This window comes from Rhinichthys klamathensis, unplaced genomic scaffold (genome assembly GCF_029890125.1).
Source record: "Rhinichthys klamathensis goyatoka isolate OS25496 unplaced genomic scaffold, OSU_Roscu_1.1 h1tg000251l_1, whole genome shotgun sequence".
NCBI lineage: Eukaryota > Metazoa > Chordata > Actinopteri > Cypriniformes > Leuciscidae > Rhinichthys > Rhinichthys klamathensis.
In genome coordinates, this window is record NW_026606773.1 from 524,871 (window position 1) to 540,000 (window position 15,130).

The window sequence follows — 15,130 nt, forward strand, 5'->3', positions numbered from 1 at the left end:
AAGAGTTTGAGAGGGACAAAGTCACCTGCTGTGTTAGGGAGCAACTAACTAAAAGTAGCAATGCCACTTTTTCACAAACCATTTTAGTTCCAGATTGTGACGTTAGCTTTCTTCTGAGAAATATTAACTTTAGACAGATAGATAGATAGATAGATAGATAGATAGATAGATAGATAGATAGATAGATAGATAGATAGATAGATAGATAGATAGATTCAGAATTTCGCAACCCTTTCAGACATACTGTACTTTTGACTAATTATAGAAGAAAAGAGAGAACACAAACAGATTTATTTCACACTGGAACTCTTCAGGCATTGTCTCTTTATTTTGTTTTCTTTCACAACTTGACCTCTTTCTTCTTTTGGTGTGTTTCACAGAAGCCTGTTACCAGAGAGTTTGGAGTGGGGGGCAGTGGAGAGAAAGATCAATGGGAGAGATTCAAGGAAAATTAAGATAGACAAAGAATAGTGGACGATGGAGAGGATATTCTTTTCTATTATATCTACATGTTGATGGCATGAGGTTTTCCCAGTTAAAGGTCTCGATCTATAGCCTACAATAGCAGAAACACTCACTTTTGTATAAAAAGGAAAATAAATAGCATGATGGTGGGAGATTTGTGTATGTGTGTTGGTCATGTCCTCAGGATTGGTGTGCAAGCATGTGTGCGAAGCCCAAAGCATACTTCGGACGTCCGCGTTCCGCAATGGTCCGCGCACTGTCTGCGTGACGTAATTTTCGTCATCAGGAGGCTCCGCAGACGTCCACGCACACTGTTTACGCACAGCCCAATTTTGGTGACAGCGTGTTGAGTGAGTGTTGTTGAGCGCTTGAAAGCAAAGTCCACTATGCGCGGAACACGGAAAACGAAGTATACCCAGGGCTTAAGTGAGTGTGTATGTGCGTCTGTGCTTCAGGGGCATTTTAGGCTGAGGTCGAGGTCAAGGGGTCATGAGGTATGAACAGGCCAAGAGTCTGTATCACTTATTCACGAACCAGAGCAGCAAACTCTGAAACAAAAAGAGATAGAGAAACTATTAGTAGTTTTTGATGAAAAAGGTATAGGCTACATAATGTGGTTTAGTAAAGCATCATGTCCTTAAGGGCTCCAGACTGTGACTAAAATTGTTGTAAGTGCAATAAAAAAATACAAAAGAAATCGAGACAAGAATTTTAAAATCTAGTCAGTTGTCAGTTTGTGTAAATCCAAGTTTAATCACATATTGGCGAAATTACCTTATGAAAAAGTTATTTTTAAAGCCTTCGAAGCCTTCATTGATTGAACATTGCAGTTCATTGATGCAGGGTTTGACTCCCTCACTGGGAACCATTACTTGAAATTAACCCTGCAAAGCCTGACTTGTGAAATAATAGTCAGAAAAATCTATTTTTATTATTTAAAAAATGGAACAGATTATTAAACATTTGATAAAACATAAAAAAGTTGAATATGTGTTTTTTGTTGAGTATCATATCTGATACAACAGACTTTTATGGCTCATATATTGTATAGTATAGAATAGAGTCGTAATGAGAAAATGGAGCTTATACTTGAGAGGAAAGCAAAAAATATGGAATTTGGTTGATGATATGTTTTGCCAAAATTAAGATAAAATTATAATAGCTTGTAATGTAAATCAATAAGATGTTTATAATATTGTAGCAGAATTCTTGCATAAAAGTAATAATTAAATATCAGTTTATGACCGAATCTCTAGTTTTTATTGTGAGGGCAAAACATATAATGCAATGCAATACTATACTATACAATTATGATTGAGAAATGGACAAAAAAAAACACATTCTTCAAAAGCCTGATGTATCATATTTGATTCTCACATTTGAACAGGATTTTTCTTAAAAATATAATCAGGTAAACCTATAGGTTGCTTTAGTCAAGTAACTGTTTATCTGGAAATCTTAATAACAAAATAAAAGTTAATATTATGTTTGCTTTATAAAAATCATTAAAGATTTGACTGCAATTGAACGTGTGTAACATAACTTGAAGGGGGACATTTTTAGAATTACACCCGAAGGCTTTTACTTGCTAAACTTAATATAAACTATCAATCAGATAACAGACGCCCCTGGTGTTACGGTAGGCTATATTCCTTTCACTTTACCTTCTGCTCCAATCTTTCCATCTCCATCTTTGTCCGCAGCCTGCAGGAATGCTTTGGTCTCCTTATCGGTCAGGTCTCTCCCGTCTGTAGCAAACCCCTTCAGAACAAACCTGCAGAGAGGAAACCGAGCGAGTCGAACACCTTTCAAACCTCTTGTGTGCTCGCCTTTATCCAGAGAGTTTCAATTACAAATGTTACGGGTTACAAGCAGTGGTGTAGCGCAAATCCCTTGATATGGCCGATAGCTGATGCTTTTGACCATCTTGCTATCGTCGATACACAATATCATTGTCTTTCAGTGCAACCTGGCACGGGGGGTTAATTCGTTACAAGAAAACATTTTGTAGTGTAGAAATTGTGTCAATCTTACTTAAGTTCCTCTTCCTCTATAAAGCCGCTATTGTCGGCGTCCAGAACATGGAAAGCCTTCTTCACCTCATCAGCCGACTTCGCCTTCAGTCCGACAATCTCAAAAAACCTCTTGTGGTCGAATGAGCCGACGGCTGCGAGAAGATCGAAACACAGAGAGAATCACTGATGTTTTGTCTGGAAACTACAAATAATTTGCTCGAAAATAGAAATCATGTAATCATTTCCTCTCCCTCATTTTTTTTCCCAACTCATATGTCTTTCTTTCTTTTGTAAAACACAAATGGTGAATTTTCTCTTGATATAATGAAAGTGAATGGGGACTGACTGTCAAGCTTCGAACGGAACAAAAAAATTTTTGGGCCGTTTCACGACAACTGTGTTTTGGGGGGATTGAAAATGCAAACATTTGAAAACGTTTTTTTAAAGTGAAAGTTTGAAAACAATTCCGTTATCTTCTCCGTGTAAACTACAAAAACATGAATTTGTGAATACGTCATATGCATGTGTATATTACGTGTTCGGTCTTTAGGCGCATAGTGTTTCTTTACAAAGTGACATCGCCAACTACTGGACTGACATGAATAATACAGCAGCCGTTTATGTGAAGGGCATCGTTTTGACAATGTTGTCGTCTGTAAGCGAAGAACGCAAAGGAAAAACGTAACCCTTAACGAACCCTTAAGTTGTATCCCTAAAACTTGTTGCTCTTAAATCAAATGCTGTGGCATTAGATGGGTTTGATGCAGCAGAGTGGCCAACGCTATCTCACGACCAATTCGTACAAATTCGTAAGAGTGAGTAAAAGGTGGCTAATTCGTACGGTTTGTCTAAACCCCAGTGATGGGTAGGTTTAGGGGCGGGGTCAGGGGTAGGTCATTCACACGAATTCATACGAATTGGGGAACCCGCAATATGTACAATTTTGCAAAAATCGTACGAGTGTGGTCGTTTGAATTCGTACGAATCAGCCACATCGTAAAATTTGCATACGAATTGCCATGAGATCTGTTGAGTGGCATATTTTCCATCAAATTACTTAAAATAACACTACTTTTGTGGTGCTAAAGTGTCATTTTGGAGCTCAACAGTCTCAGCCCCAATTCACTTTCATTTTAATAAAAAAAGTGTTCCTGAAATTTTGACAGTTTGTGCTCCACAAAAGAAAAACCCCAAATAATGGTTTAGAAATGACATCATTGTGAGTATATGATGAACATTCCTTGCATGTTGGCTGATATACAGCAAATTCCTCTGCAATAATAATTACAGTTATGATTTCTCAATTACAAAAAAAGGACAGAAGGGGCTGTTCACAGGGTTTTTGCGTAAAAAGAAAAGTGAGATGCAACACCTTTTATCTTGAGTGCTGTAACTCACAACTCTGTGATATGCATGAGACACTGCAAAAGATGCGAGACGCGATTACAGTGGCCAAAGATGACTGTCTAGTGCATGTTTACATAAAAAACTATGGAAAAGTATGGAAAGGTGCAATGCAAAAACATGTTTTGTGTGAATGGCCCCTAAGAAATAGGTGATTTTAGAAAATTGAAACTCATTTTTTACATCAGTTATAAAGATCATCATATTATTTGTCTTTCAAATCATATTTTAGAGTAAGAGCACATGGATGACAAGGTGGATCACACTCACCTTTAAATGCATCCAGTGCTTTCTTAATGTCATCAGGGTTGAGGATGCTGTTCATCGCCATTTCTACAACTGCAAAAAGAGGCAGAGAAAAAAAACAATGATATAGTGTATAGTAGAAAAGCAATACACAGTGACACAATGCATTAGATATCATGAAGAGAAGGAATGGATAAAAGGCCTTCAAAAAGTCATAAATTATGAACGTGTGTTGAGGGGTGAGAGAATGCCAAACATCTGACATGTGTGATTCTTTGAAACCACAGCTCAGGTCCAACTCCAGATCAGAGAGGAAAACATCTCGAAGGCTTCTATCTGCCATCATACACTCTTAAAAATAAAGGTTTCAAAAGAGGTTTTCGCAGAGAAGATCCATTTTGTGTTCCATAAAGAACCTTTCAGTGATCAGTTCTTAAAGGGGTCATATAATGGTACATGCACTTTTACAAGTTGATTGTACTGAAATGTGTGTTGGCAGTGCCTGTCCACAACCATCATAAAATGAAAAAAATCCATCCAGTGTTTTTGTTTTACAGTTTTTTTCAATTGCTTACACACTAAAATTAAAACTTTCCCACTATTAGCAAAACCTTACACTCAAGGAGCAAAACACCAGCCTAGATTTGCACAATTGTAAGCACGTTGTCAGCTTCACCCTTTTTGCAAAACATTACACACAGTAATTTGTAAAACTCTACACACATTTTCACACCTTAGACACAGTTAAGGATTGTGAGGTTACTTCCTTGTCATTACAAAGCCCCGGTTTGCCATTGACACTAATGAATGAATTGGATATGCACATCCACCAGGTGTGGAAGCACACATGTGCTAATTTGAAAACGCGCACTCAGATGTGCTATAAAAGGCAGCAGGTGAGTTCACCTGTCTTCAACAAAAATGGAAGGAGCTAGAAGAAGAAGAAGAAGAAGAAGAAGAAGAAGAGTGAGAATAAGAGGGGGAGCTCAAAGAGGAGATGCAGGAGGTAGAGGAATTAGAGGAAGAGGAGAAGGAGGTAGAGGAAGAGGAGAAGGAGGTAGAGGAAGAGGTGAAGGAGGTAGAGGAAGAGGAGAAGGAGGTAGAGGAGGAGGCCCAGGTAGAGGAAGAGGAGAAGAAGGAGATAGAGGAAGAGGAGAAGAAGGAGAAAGAGGAAGAGGCATAGGTAGAGGAAGAGGTAGAGAAGGACTTGAAGAGTTGATAGAACCTGAACAAAGAAGACGAGGACCAAATTTGACTCAAGAAATCCGTGCAACACTTATTGACCATGTTATCAACCATGGACTGACACTGATGGAAGCTGGACAAAGAGATCAACCAAATCTCTGGTTGATACTGTAACTGAATAGTTACAGTATTCTTGTTGCTTTTACAGTAGTTTTTCTTCAGAGTCAAACTGTATGTACTTCATGCAGTAATTTTAATTTGTCTACAGATTTTATTTTTTTCATTGATTTCTTTGTTGGTTGATTACTGTAACTGATTATGGTAAGAAATACTGTAAATAAATACTTGAAATATGAGTCTGCAGAAATCAGTGCAGTGCTTGGCAAGTTTATAGTAGGCCTATTTGTGTACATTCTCCCTATATCTCAAACTAATCATGAAGAATGTTGTGGGTTTGTCACTATTTTTTTTTTCATCTAAATTATCCCTTACATAACAATGTCTGGCCAAAAATCTAGCACATACTATTTCCTAAAAATAGTTTTTTTACAAATGTGTTTTTTATTTATCACAGCCGTGTGAAACTGGCTGCAATAGTGTCTGATCATTGAGGACTGTGTTGGTTAAATGAAAACTAATAGCATTTTCACAAATATGTGTATATCTTTTGACTGAAGTGTGTATGTTTTGACAGAAGTGTGTCATTTTGCAAACAATCTAGGAATTATGCAAATTGAGTGTGGTGTTTGGCTAATTGTGATTATATTTTGAAAAAAAAAAACCCGGTTTTTAAAATTGCGTGTAAACAATTGAAAAAAACTGTAATCTCCTTATATGTTTTCCCCTGCCTCAAATAGAGCCGTTCGACCGTGTGACATCACACGGTCGGACGCCCCTCCCGCGATTGTTGATTGACAGCTGGGTTTCAACACAGACCCGCCCTCGCTCGTGAGCCAGCTGTCAATCATAGTCTGCGCGGACCAGCGCGGTCATTGTTGATATGCTGGAGCACTGTCTATGAGCAGAATGGCGTCTAAGCGATTGTGGTGTTCTGTTCTTGGGTGTAATAACGAACACAGCAGTCATTTTAATGTTCCTAAATCCGAACCGCTGAAGACGCAGTGCCTGAGTTTGTTTTCGAAGGGAATATTCCCCACGAGCAACGTCAATGCTTTCATGTTTGCGCGAAACATTTCACACACCAGACTGCTTATAAACGAGGGTCAGTATAAAGCTGGATTTGCTAAGAAGCTGCTCATGAAAAAAGGATCGTATACCAGATATTCGTGTTCCCGCTGAATCTCCAGAAGAACGGAAGTGAGTGTAACGTTTTATTAAACTTTATATTAGTATATTAATCTTTGCAAATCGCTAGCTGCACGCTTCACAATGAATGCGTCTAAGGCACTCAGGGTACATTACGGCATGTTTTCTATGTATGACCAATGTTCCCTCTAATTTTTTTTCTTGCTGAGCAAAACTTTTTTCTATTGGGCGACCTGAGCAAAAATATTCTTTATACCTGACCTGTACAGCATACGTAGAGACACAATGGTTTCAACATTCAAATGTAACTTTTAACTTGAATGTGCCATTTCTATTTTTATTTGACCCTTGATGTAACTTATTGGTATTAAATCATATTTTCGAAAAACAAGCTTATTAACAAATTAAGAAGTCACTAAATGAAGCACATTTTAGGTTACCTGATATTTTTTTACAGTGCTGTTAGCTGTACAGTCTTTACCAAGAAATCCTATGAAAAATAATTTACAAAATCTTCTGCAGGACAGTTCAATTCTTTACAATAATAGAATATAGTATGAAAGAAAAGTAAGCTGTTGCACTGAGATGGTTTGGGAAAACCATAAAGTGTTTTTGTACAGTCAATTAATTGTGTACAGGAAACATTAAACCATCAAAGTTAAATGATTGTTTATTGCTTATGAATTTCCAATATTTTCTTTAGCAGGGGGTTTCAAACTTTTTAATGGCAAGGAGCCCTAAACGATACCCTTGTGAGATTCTTTATTTAGGCTTATAATAAAATATAGGCCTAATATAATATAATATAAAAAAAAAAAAACTAATTGAAGTATTTGAAGTATAAAAAAATTCAAAAAATTCCTATGTACCTGTATAGCTGTACCGGTACAAATGGCAAATAAAGCTTTAACTTAACTTAAGTGATATAATATAGTTTAAATGCTTCAATTTGTTTACATATTATATTATTATTATAATATGAAAACAAACTGAAGCATTTAAATAGATCTAATAGCTAAATATTTTCAAGAAAAGTGAATGTGAACTCTTTTATAATCTAACCATCCCTGAAACTCCCCCACACACAAAAACATCTATTTAAACTAATGATGTATTTTGAGTTTGCACGCGGGTGGGTGTGTAATTGTTACCGTTCTGTGTCCATCAACCGTTATTTCCAACACTTTAATCAAACCACTATTCTTTAAAAGATTATGATGTGATTTTATTTCACATGTCTTTGCGTTTCTCGTTGCCTCTCGTATTGAGCTATTTGGTCCGCACACACGACTCACTGCCAATCACACGCGCTCACATAGTTCTCTTTCTATGAAACCTAACTGCATTCACCAGTTTTCACTCTATAGCGGTTGACCAGAGCACTGAAATTATTTCTCACTTAAACTACAATCAAATGGATTTCCCTACACATTTCGCGTCAGTCCTCTGCGTGGCATTTTATTCTTTTCTGCGCGGCCGCCGCTTCAGAAGTGCGCGGCCGAGGCATCAGAAGTGCGCGGCCGCGCACGCGCGCAGCTTAGAGGGAACATTGTGTATGACGTTCTCATAACAAATTCATAATCCCACGTTTATACTGAACAACGCGTTATGGTTATTGTGTTATTGTGTTACAAATGAACAGAGGGGCGGGGTGAGCAAAGCTCATGATCATTTAAAGTCATATGCACTGAAACGGCGTGCTGAAAACAGAGCTGTTTTTGACCAGGTAAATTAAGTGTTTTCTTACAATACTAATGAGAATTTTGAATTAAAGTATATTACAAACTTTTAATTTAGACCCTAAAGAATCATATTAGCTTGTACAAAAATGGCATTATATGACCCCTTTAAAAGAACCATTTTTGTTTTAGTGTGAAGAACATTTTAATAATCTAAAGAACCTTTTGTTCCATGGATGTTAAAGATTCTTAATGGAATTATCGATGCCAATAAAGAACCTATATTTTTAAGAGTGCATCCTGCAAAATGCCTTCAGTGATTGCACACACATGGCTCCAGTGTTCATTACCATTCTCTTTCTCTATATCCCTTCATAAAGTAAGGTTAAAAAAAGGAGGTGGAATTAACATCCAACTGAGATATTACGACTATCAGATATACTTATTTCAAACGGTCATCCAGAGATTGGCTTTGCATCATTAGACTCTAGCTTCAGTCCAAGCCAACAGCTGATACACAGAGACCAAGATCAAAGATGACTTTAGCTGGAAATACATTTTTAATTGACACACATTCACCAAACGCTTCCTAAGCAGATGACTCACAGTTTAGTCTTTGATAGTAAGTGTATAGACTACTGCTCAGTTCTTAAGGGTTTTTAAAGGGACAGTCACCCAAAAATGAACATTCAGTCATCTCATAACCAGTTGTAAATGTGCATATTTAAATCATGCGAATGGGATTTGAGTGAATAATTCTTTAATTTTTAGTCTGTTCCTCATACACAACTATTACTTTACATGAGGAGACTTGAAATACAGTATATAATGCACAAGTCATATGTGGTAACTGTTAAGATACTTTTTAGGTGTCATTTTTGAAGTGTGCAACAACTGGTCACCATTCACTTTCATAGAAGAGTAATGTGAACCTCCTACCAGTGTTATTTTAGTATAATTGATATACTATTAGAGTTTTTGTTAATATTTTGAATTAGATATTTTTCACAATTTTGTTGTGTTTTGTCTAGTAGTCTAAGTAGTTTTGTCTATGCAGTATTTATTCATTTGTATTCATTAGTTTTACTTATTTTAGTAAGCCTATAAACGAAAATGAGAAATGTTGCCTTTGCAACTAGCTGAAATAAAATAAGTTAAAAAAAAATTTTATGTTTTAGTTTCAATTATATAATAGTTGTTTTGGAATGACATGGAAGTGAGTGAATAATGACAAAACTTTAATTTTTGGATGAACTATTTTTTAAAGAGTGAGTAAGGTGATAATTTCCACACAAGTAACAGTCAGACTGGCGTAATCATTTAAAAGCAGTTTTTAGCAGTCCTTTCAGCTTCTTTCTACTTTACCTCGACCGACTGTTAGTCCTTCACCTGCCCATAGTAAAAAAAAAAAACCCTCCTCATTGTCATTTTCCACATACCCGGCAGTATGTGCAGGTGTGCAGTGAAAGTGCAGATTGTATTTTTTGCTCTCAGCTGGCTCCTCGTTCCATTGATCTGGATCAGTTGGAGGTCAGCTTGGGCAAAAACAAGCTTCAGCTCTGCTGACTGAAGCGCAGCGCGGCTGCTGACTTTCCTCAATGACGTTTGATACAGCGAGATATATCTGCACAATGCATGTGAAGGTCTAATGTGGATGTCAGCTGCACTGCCAAAGCCAAACATGCTAATACAGCAATCAACAAAACACAGAGAAGTTTAATTAGCAAAACATTGAAGACAGGTAAAATCATTTTTGGTAGGGTTAGCTAGCTGTTTAATTTGCTGTTTATTCTAAATCACACGAATATGTTAATTAATGTCTTTCAAATGACATATCACATTATAATACCAAGATAAAATAGTCAAATTAAACACTTTCCTTTCTTTGTTTTCAGTTTTAGTTCAAACTTTTTAGCTTCATCATGAAAGTGCGTATCTATACCACGAATGTCATTTTTCGTGCTATTTATACGCCAAAAATGTTTTTTGCGTCTGTATGATACGCAGTTTTCGCGTGCATATGATACGCACTTTATGGCGTGTAATACGCACGCACTCCCCACCCCCCCTCCCCCCTAAACCTACCCAAGGGGTTTTCAGTGCGTAGCATATGCACGCAAAAACCATTTTTGGCGTATAAATGGCACGAGAAATGACATTCGTGGTATAGATACGCACTTTCATGAGACTGTGTTGCATGAAACTCTATTATGAGGTTTTGAGGAAGGGGGATCTTGCACAACACAAACCCCTTCCTCTCTTTTCAGACAGCAACATAGTGTCGGCCCAGATCCGAACCACATCTGGTACGTGTGGAATCCACATGTGCCCAGATGTGGGCCAGATCTGGTACGAGTTGCTGTACCAGATACTGCGTTTCTGTCTGGGTTATATCTGATTTTATATCCTAATTTTCACACCCCTCTCAGAGATGTCATTCTTTGATATCTCTCTTCACCCTCCCATCAGTCTCTTGATATGGATCTCTCTTTAATGATTCTCTGTTTCCACCCTCATCCACTCCTCTTCACTCTCTTCTTAACAATTGAAATCTCTTTTTGTCCTCTTAGGGTACGCTAACATATCGCGTCTTTTGCGCGCTCAAGTTCGTTATTTCAAATGTAGGCGCGCGGTATGCGCGCTCATAATGGAAGCGGCGCGGTCGCGGTGCGACGCGCTCGTTTTTTCCATGCACGTCCGCGCCGCATCGAGATCTCAACTTATCAGAATGCCGCAAGCGCACCGTAAGCGCACAGTAGGTCACGTGACAAGAACCAACCGGAGCGCAACCGCCCTAGCGCTTTGGAAAAAGGAGAATGCGGCGCGCCCAGCGTTTTCTACGCGTTTTTAGGCGCTATATGTGAATCCGGCCTTATAGGCTACTGTAACGCAAACACAGTATTCCAAGCCCTCAAAGGGATCTGTAGTGTCAAAACACAATATTTTCTTGCAAGAGAGGATAGATTTTATTATTACAAGCAAAATACATCACTTTTAGTACAAGTGTGTGAATTAGGATGATATGTCTCAGTAGCATGTATACTAGCACTGACTCTATATCTGCAAGGGATTGCAAGGGATGGTGCTACAAGCCCAGAAGACTTTTTGTTCCTTGTGTTTTTCATATCTCATGCTGTTTGTTTCCCAGAAGATGCCGTTCTTCTTGTAAGGCTTTCCCCTTTCCTCCCACCTCAAAGTCTCCAATTCCCCTTCCCGAGGGCTAATTTTATCTCTCTCTCTCTGTCTCTCTCTCATTGTGGCTCGGAGAGACCCCGGGGCCCTGGAGAATCATCTCTAATCCTGCAGCATCGCTGGGCGTAACTGTCAACCCTCATGAGCCCCTCTGGCACCAGGGCCAGGGAATGTCAAGATTGCCAGAGACGGAGATGAAAGGGAGCTCGAGAGGGAGGAATCGGCAATGACAGCCACGGTTATGTCTGCCATGTGGAGAGCTGCCCTTAATGCCCTGATCTGAAATACATTTGACCTCTGGTCTCAGTCAAAACCTCATAATAGTTGTTTTTAACTCACTGTAGCACTTACAAAAGTATGTCTGCAGGGCAAAGGCAATCCCAGCTAACAGGGAACGTTCCCATAACTTTCACTAACGTTCTTTCAAAGTTATGTAAATGTTAGGACAAAATGTTCTAAAAATAATGTTTATGGAACATTCTTATAATGTTGTTAACAGTTAAAATACCTTCTCATAATGTTGAGAGAAAACATTCTTAGAATAACATTATCGGGAAAAGTCCTTTTAGTGTTATTTTATTTGCTGAATGTTATCATATAACGTTCTGAGTGCAACGTTCATGGGACGTCCATGGTTTAATTTGTACTTGATGAATGTTCTCGTAATGTCGAGAGAAAACGTTCTTAGAACAACATTCAGAACATGGAGCTTCCTTACGATTTAATGAATGTTCTCGTAAATCGCTCTGAAAGTGATTCCAACGATATTGTTTCTCTGCGCCGTTATCGTTATAGCTGTGGTGTGAACTCTGCTATTATTTAATATTGAGAATGATTTTTAGAATCTTTGTAGTTATCGCCCTTGGTGTAAACGGGCCTTAAATCTTCTAATGAATAGGGATGGTTTCAGTGCACTAGAACTGGTGACTCCCTGGGCAGTGCGCTGACTACTGAACTGAGGAGCAGATGGAAACACACCCTAAAGCCTCACTGAAGACACAACGAGGGGAGGAGAAGCAGCGACTGAGTGAATGAGGAGGGAGAGCTAGAGAGACATCAAAGGCACTGAGTGCATGAGAAAGAGAGGAAAAGACAGTCCGGCGCTAGAGAGGAACAGAGCGTAAAGAGTAGTGAGATGCTTTTCAAACAGTTGAGTTGGTGTTTTACAGAGCCCATCTCGCTCTGACGCACACTGAGTCTGACAATTAGAAATGCCAACAGACCAGACCACGTCAGATCAGATCAGATCAGACAAGACCTGCCCATCTGAGCTCAAACCAGCCTGTTGATTAGCTAAGACAGGGATGTCAAAATACTGGTACACTGATACCAAACAGATACAAAAATGTAACAACATCTTTATACAGTATTGTACTATATCGCAGTCTATATGTAATTAATAGTATTCAATGTACAATACTGACAAGTAAATGATAAACCTAATTACTGCGCTTCATTTATTTCTTTGTTTATTGTTGCTGACTGTCTATTTCAGTAATTACTTGCAAACACTTGGAGCTATGTTAGTTTAATAAAAAAAAATGAATGCCATAACTTTAATTTAATTGTTTATATTTCTATCATTAATAATTTAATAAAAGAGGGTGTTTAATATCATATTGGATTTGCTGTGGTATCAAGAATAATGAAATGTTACTTGGTTTTGACTACTGTAATTTTAGGAATACTGTCACAATCTAACTATCTGTCAAGATTATCAAACTAATACTACATTACTCCTGTTGGTCACAACAAGGACTGCATGATGAACACGTTTTATAAAATTATTTATATTAAAAATAATAATAAAAATATATTCCTATGTATTGTGTGTGAGAAGTGTGGAGCTTTTTACAGTAACAACTTTTCTTATTAGTAACTAGTGTATTGTCAAAAATACCAAAATGGCTTACACTGGTCAAAAGTTTGGGTTTGGCAAGATTTTTTTTAAAAGAAGTCTCAATATGCTCATCGAGGCTGCATTTATTTGATTAAAAAAGTATTAATATTGTGAACTATTATTACAATAAAAAAAAGCATTTTCTACTTGAATATATTTTAAAATGAAATCTATTCCTGTGATGTCAAAGCTGAATTTTCAGCATCATTACTCCAGTCTTCAGTGTCACACGATCCATCAGAAATCAGTCTAATATGATGATTTGAAAATAATGTATTTGAAAAAGAAGTCTGATTTTGATAGATTTAATGCATCCTTGCTGAATAAAAGTATTAATTTCTTTTGGCTGGTAGTGAAGCTGTCTTTTAACATTTCAGTTTTAGCTGGTTTAATTATGAAAAGCCTATTGTGTGCTAAGGTGCTAAGCTAGTTTCAAAGTAACTCCATCAACAGTCCAGAAGATGAGGCGACCATGTGATCATGCTGTAGTCAGGCTCACTGAATAAAATAGAAGCTAAAATACAACAAACTAATGAAACATTCTAAATTCTCTTTCACTCAGACATTCACACGCAATGCAGGCAAAAACATGACACAGAGCAACCGGTTCATAACCGGATGCCTCAGGGAGCTTTGTAATGGGAATACAGTATTCAGAGACAGAAACACAGTCACACATTCACAAACGCTTTTTATTCATACTGTCTCAGAGATCAAGAGAGAATAAGAAACATAAAAGAAAAATCATGAAGGAAAAAGGAGAAAGCACAAGCATCAACAACAAATAGCAGTGAACATGTTGCTGGAAGTAAACACACATTTTGTAAAAAAGTTAAGCAAGGTCAAGTTTGAGGACCTTCACAAACAAGCACGAAGGTCAGCAGCAGCAACAGAGTCTTCTCTCCTAGAGGCGATTCTCTCTATCTTTCTTTTAAAATTGATCGGCTGCGGTTTTTTTAAGTGCATATACTTCACGATACTTCATGAATTTTTGATGTAGCCTATATCTACTTTAGGAGTGTCAAGGTTTTCGGAGCAGACCGTAAATTACATGGTGCAAACATAAAACACAATTATGGATGCAGACGTAAACGGGACTGTTACATAAATCACACTCATTTAAAAACACTATAATTCTATTTTTTTTTTTAAATGAAAACAGCGATAAGAATAATTGTTTAACCAAAATAATTATATAGCCAATTCAATTTAAATAATTAAGTTTAATTTAATTTAATTAAAAAACTTTTAATTAAAATATATAATGTTGAATGCATAAGCTACTTCAGGGAACACTTTTCAGACACAACTTAAATTAATAATTATTTACAGACTGATTAATTAGTTTCAATTCAAATAATCATGTTTGTTAAAACTTTCTGAATATGTGGCTTTATCAGCAGTTTTCTATAAATATTTCTTTAACTTCTAGGCCTGTGTGTTTTTCAATATTAAACTATCTAATATTGTCCATGTAATGCAGCATAAATGTCACTGCAACAAGAAAATCTAGAAAGCAAACTCTTCTGAAATTATGTTAAAAGGAACACCATGTTGCTTTATTTCATTATCAGTAACATTATCAAAAAAACAACAACTAATGAACATCTTGCAAAGAAGTAAGGCAATATCTACACTACTTAATACTGCAAAACAACATAGAATAGTGCACAAGTATGCGAATCGGGACGCACCTTAAGTCATGCATACTAGCATTGCTGTGATGGCTGCAACCACATCAGTTCAACAGCACGTTTTCTTTTGTGATGCTACTTAAA

General features: G+C 37.2%; 1 protein-coding gene across 1 annotated transcript in view; it reads right to left on the minus strand.

The window, feature by feature from the left end:
- Positions 1-860: 860 nt before the first annotated feature.
- The window catches only part of pvalb6 (parvalbumin 6), a 45,992-nt gene continuing 31,722 nt past the window's right edge, over positions 861-15,130 (minus strand). Inside the window, exons 2-5 of the mRNA XM_056266646.1 lie at positions 4,155-4,223; positions 2,500-2,632; positions 2,130-2,239; positions 861-1,013 (exon numbers count right to left, since the gene is read on the minus strand). Of these exons, the coding sequence (XP_056122621.1) occupies positions 988-1,013; positions 2,130-2,239; positions 2,500-2,632; positions 4,155-4,215 (330 nt within the window). The 5' untranslated portion in view covers positions 4,216-4,223 and the 3' untranslated portion in view covers positions 861-987. The remainder of the gene's footprint in view (positions 1,014-2,129; positions 2,240-2,499; positions 2,633-4,154; positions 4,224-15,130) is intronic.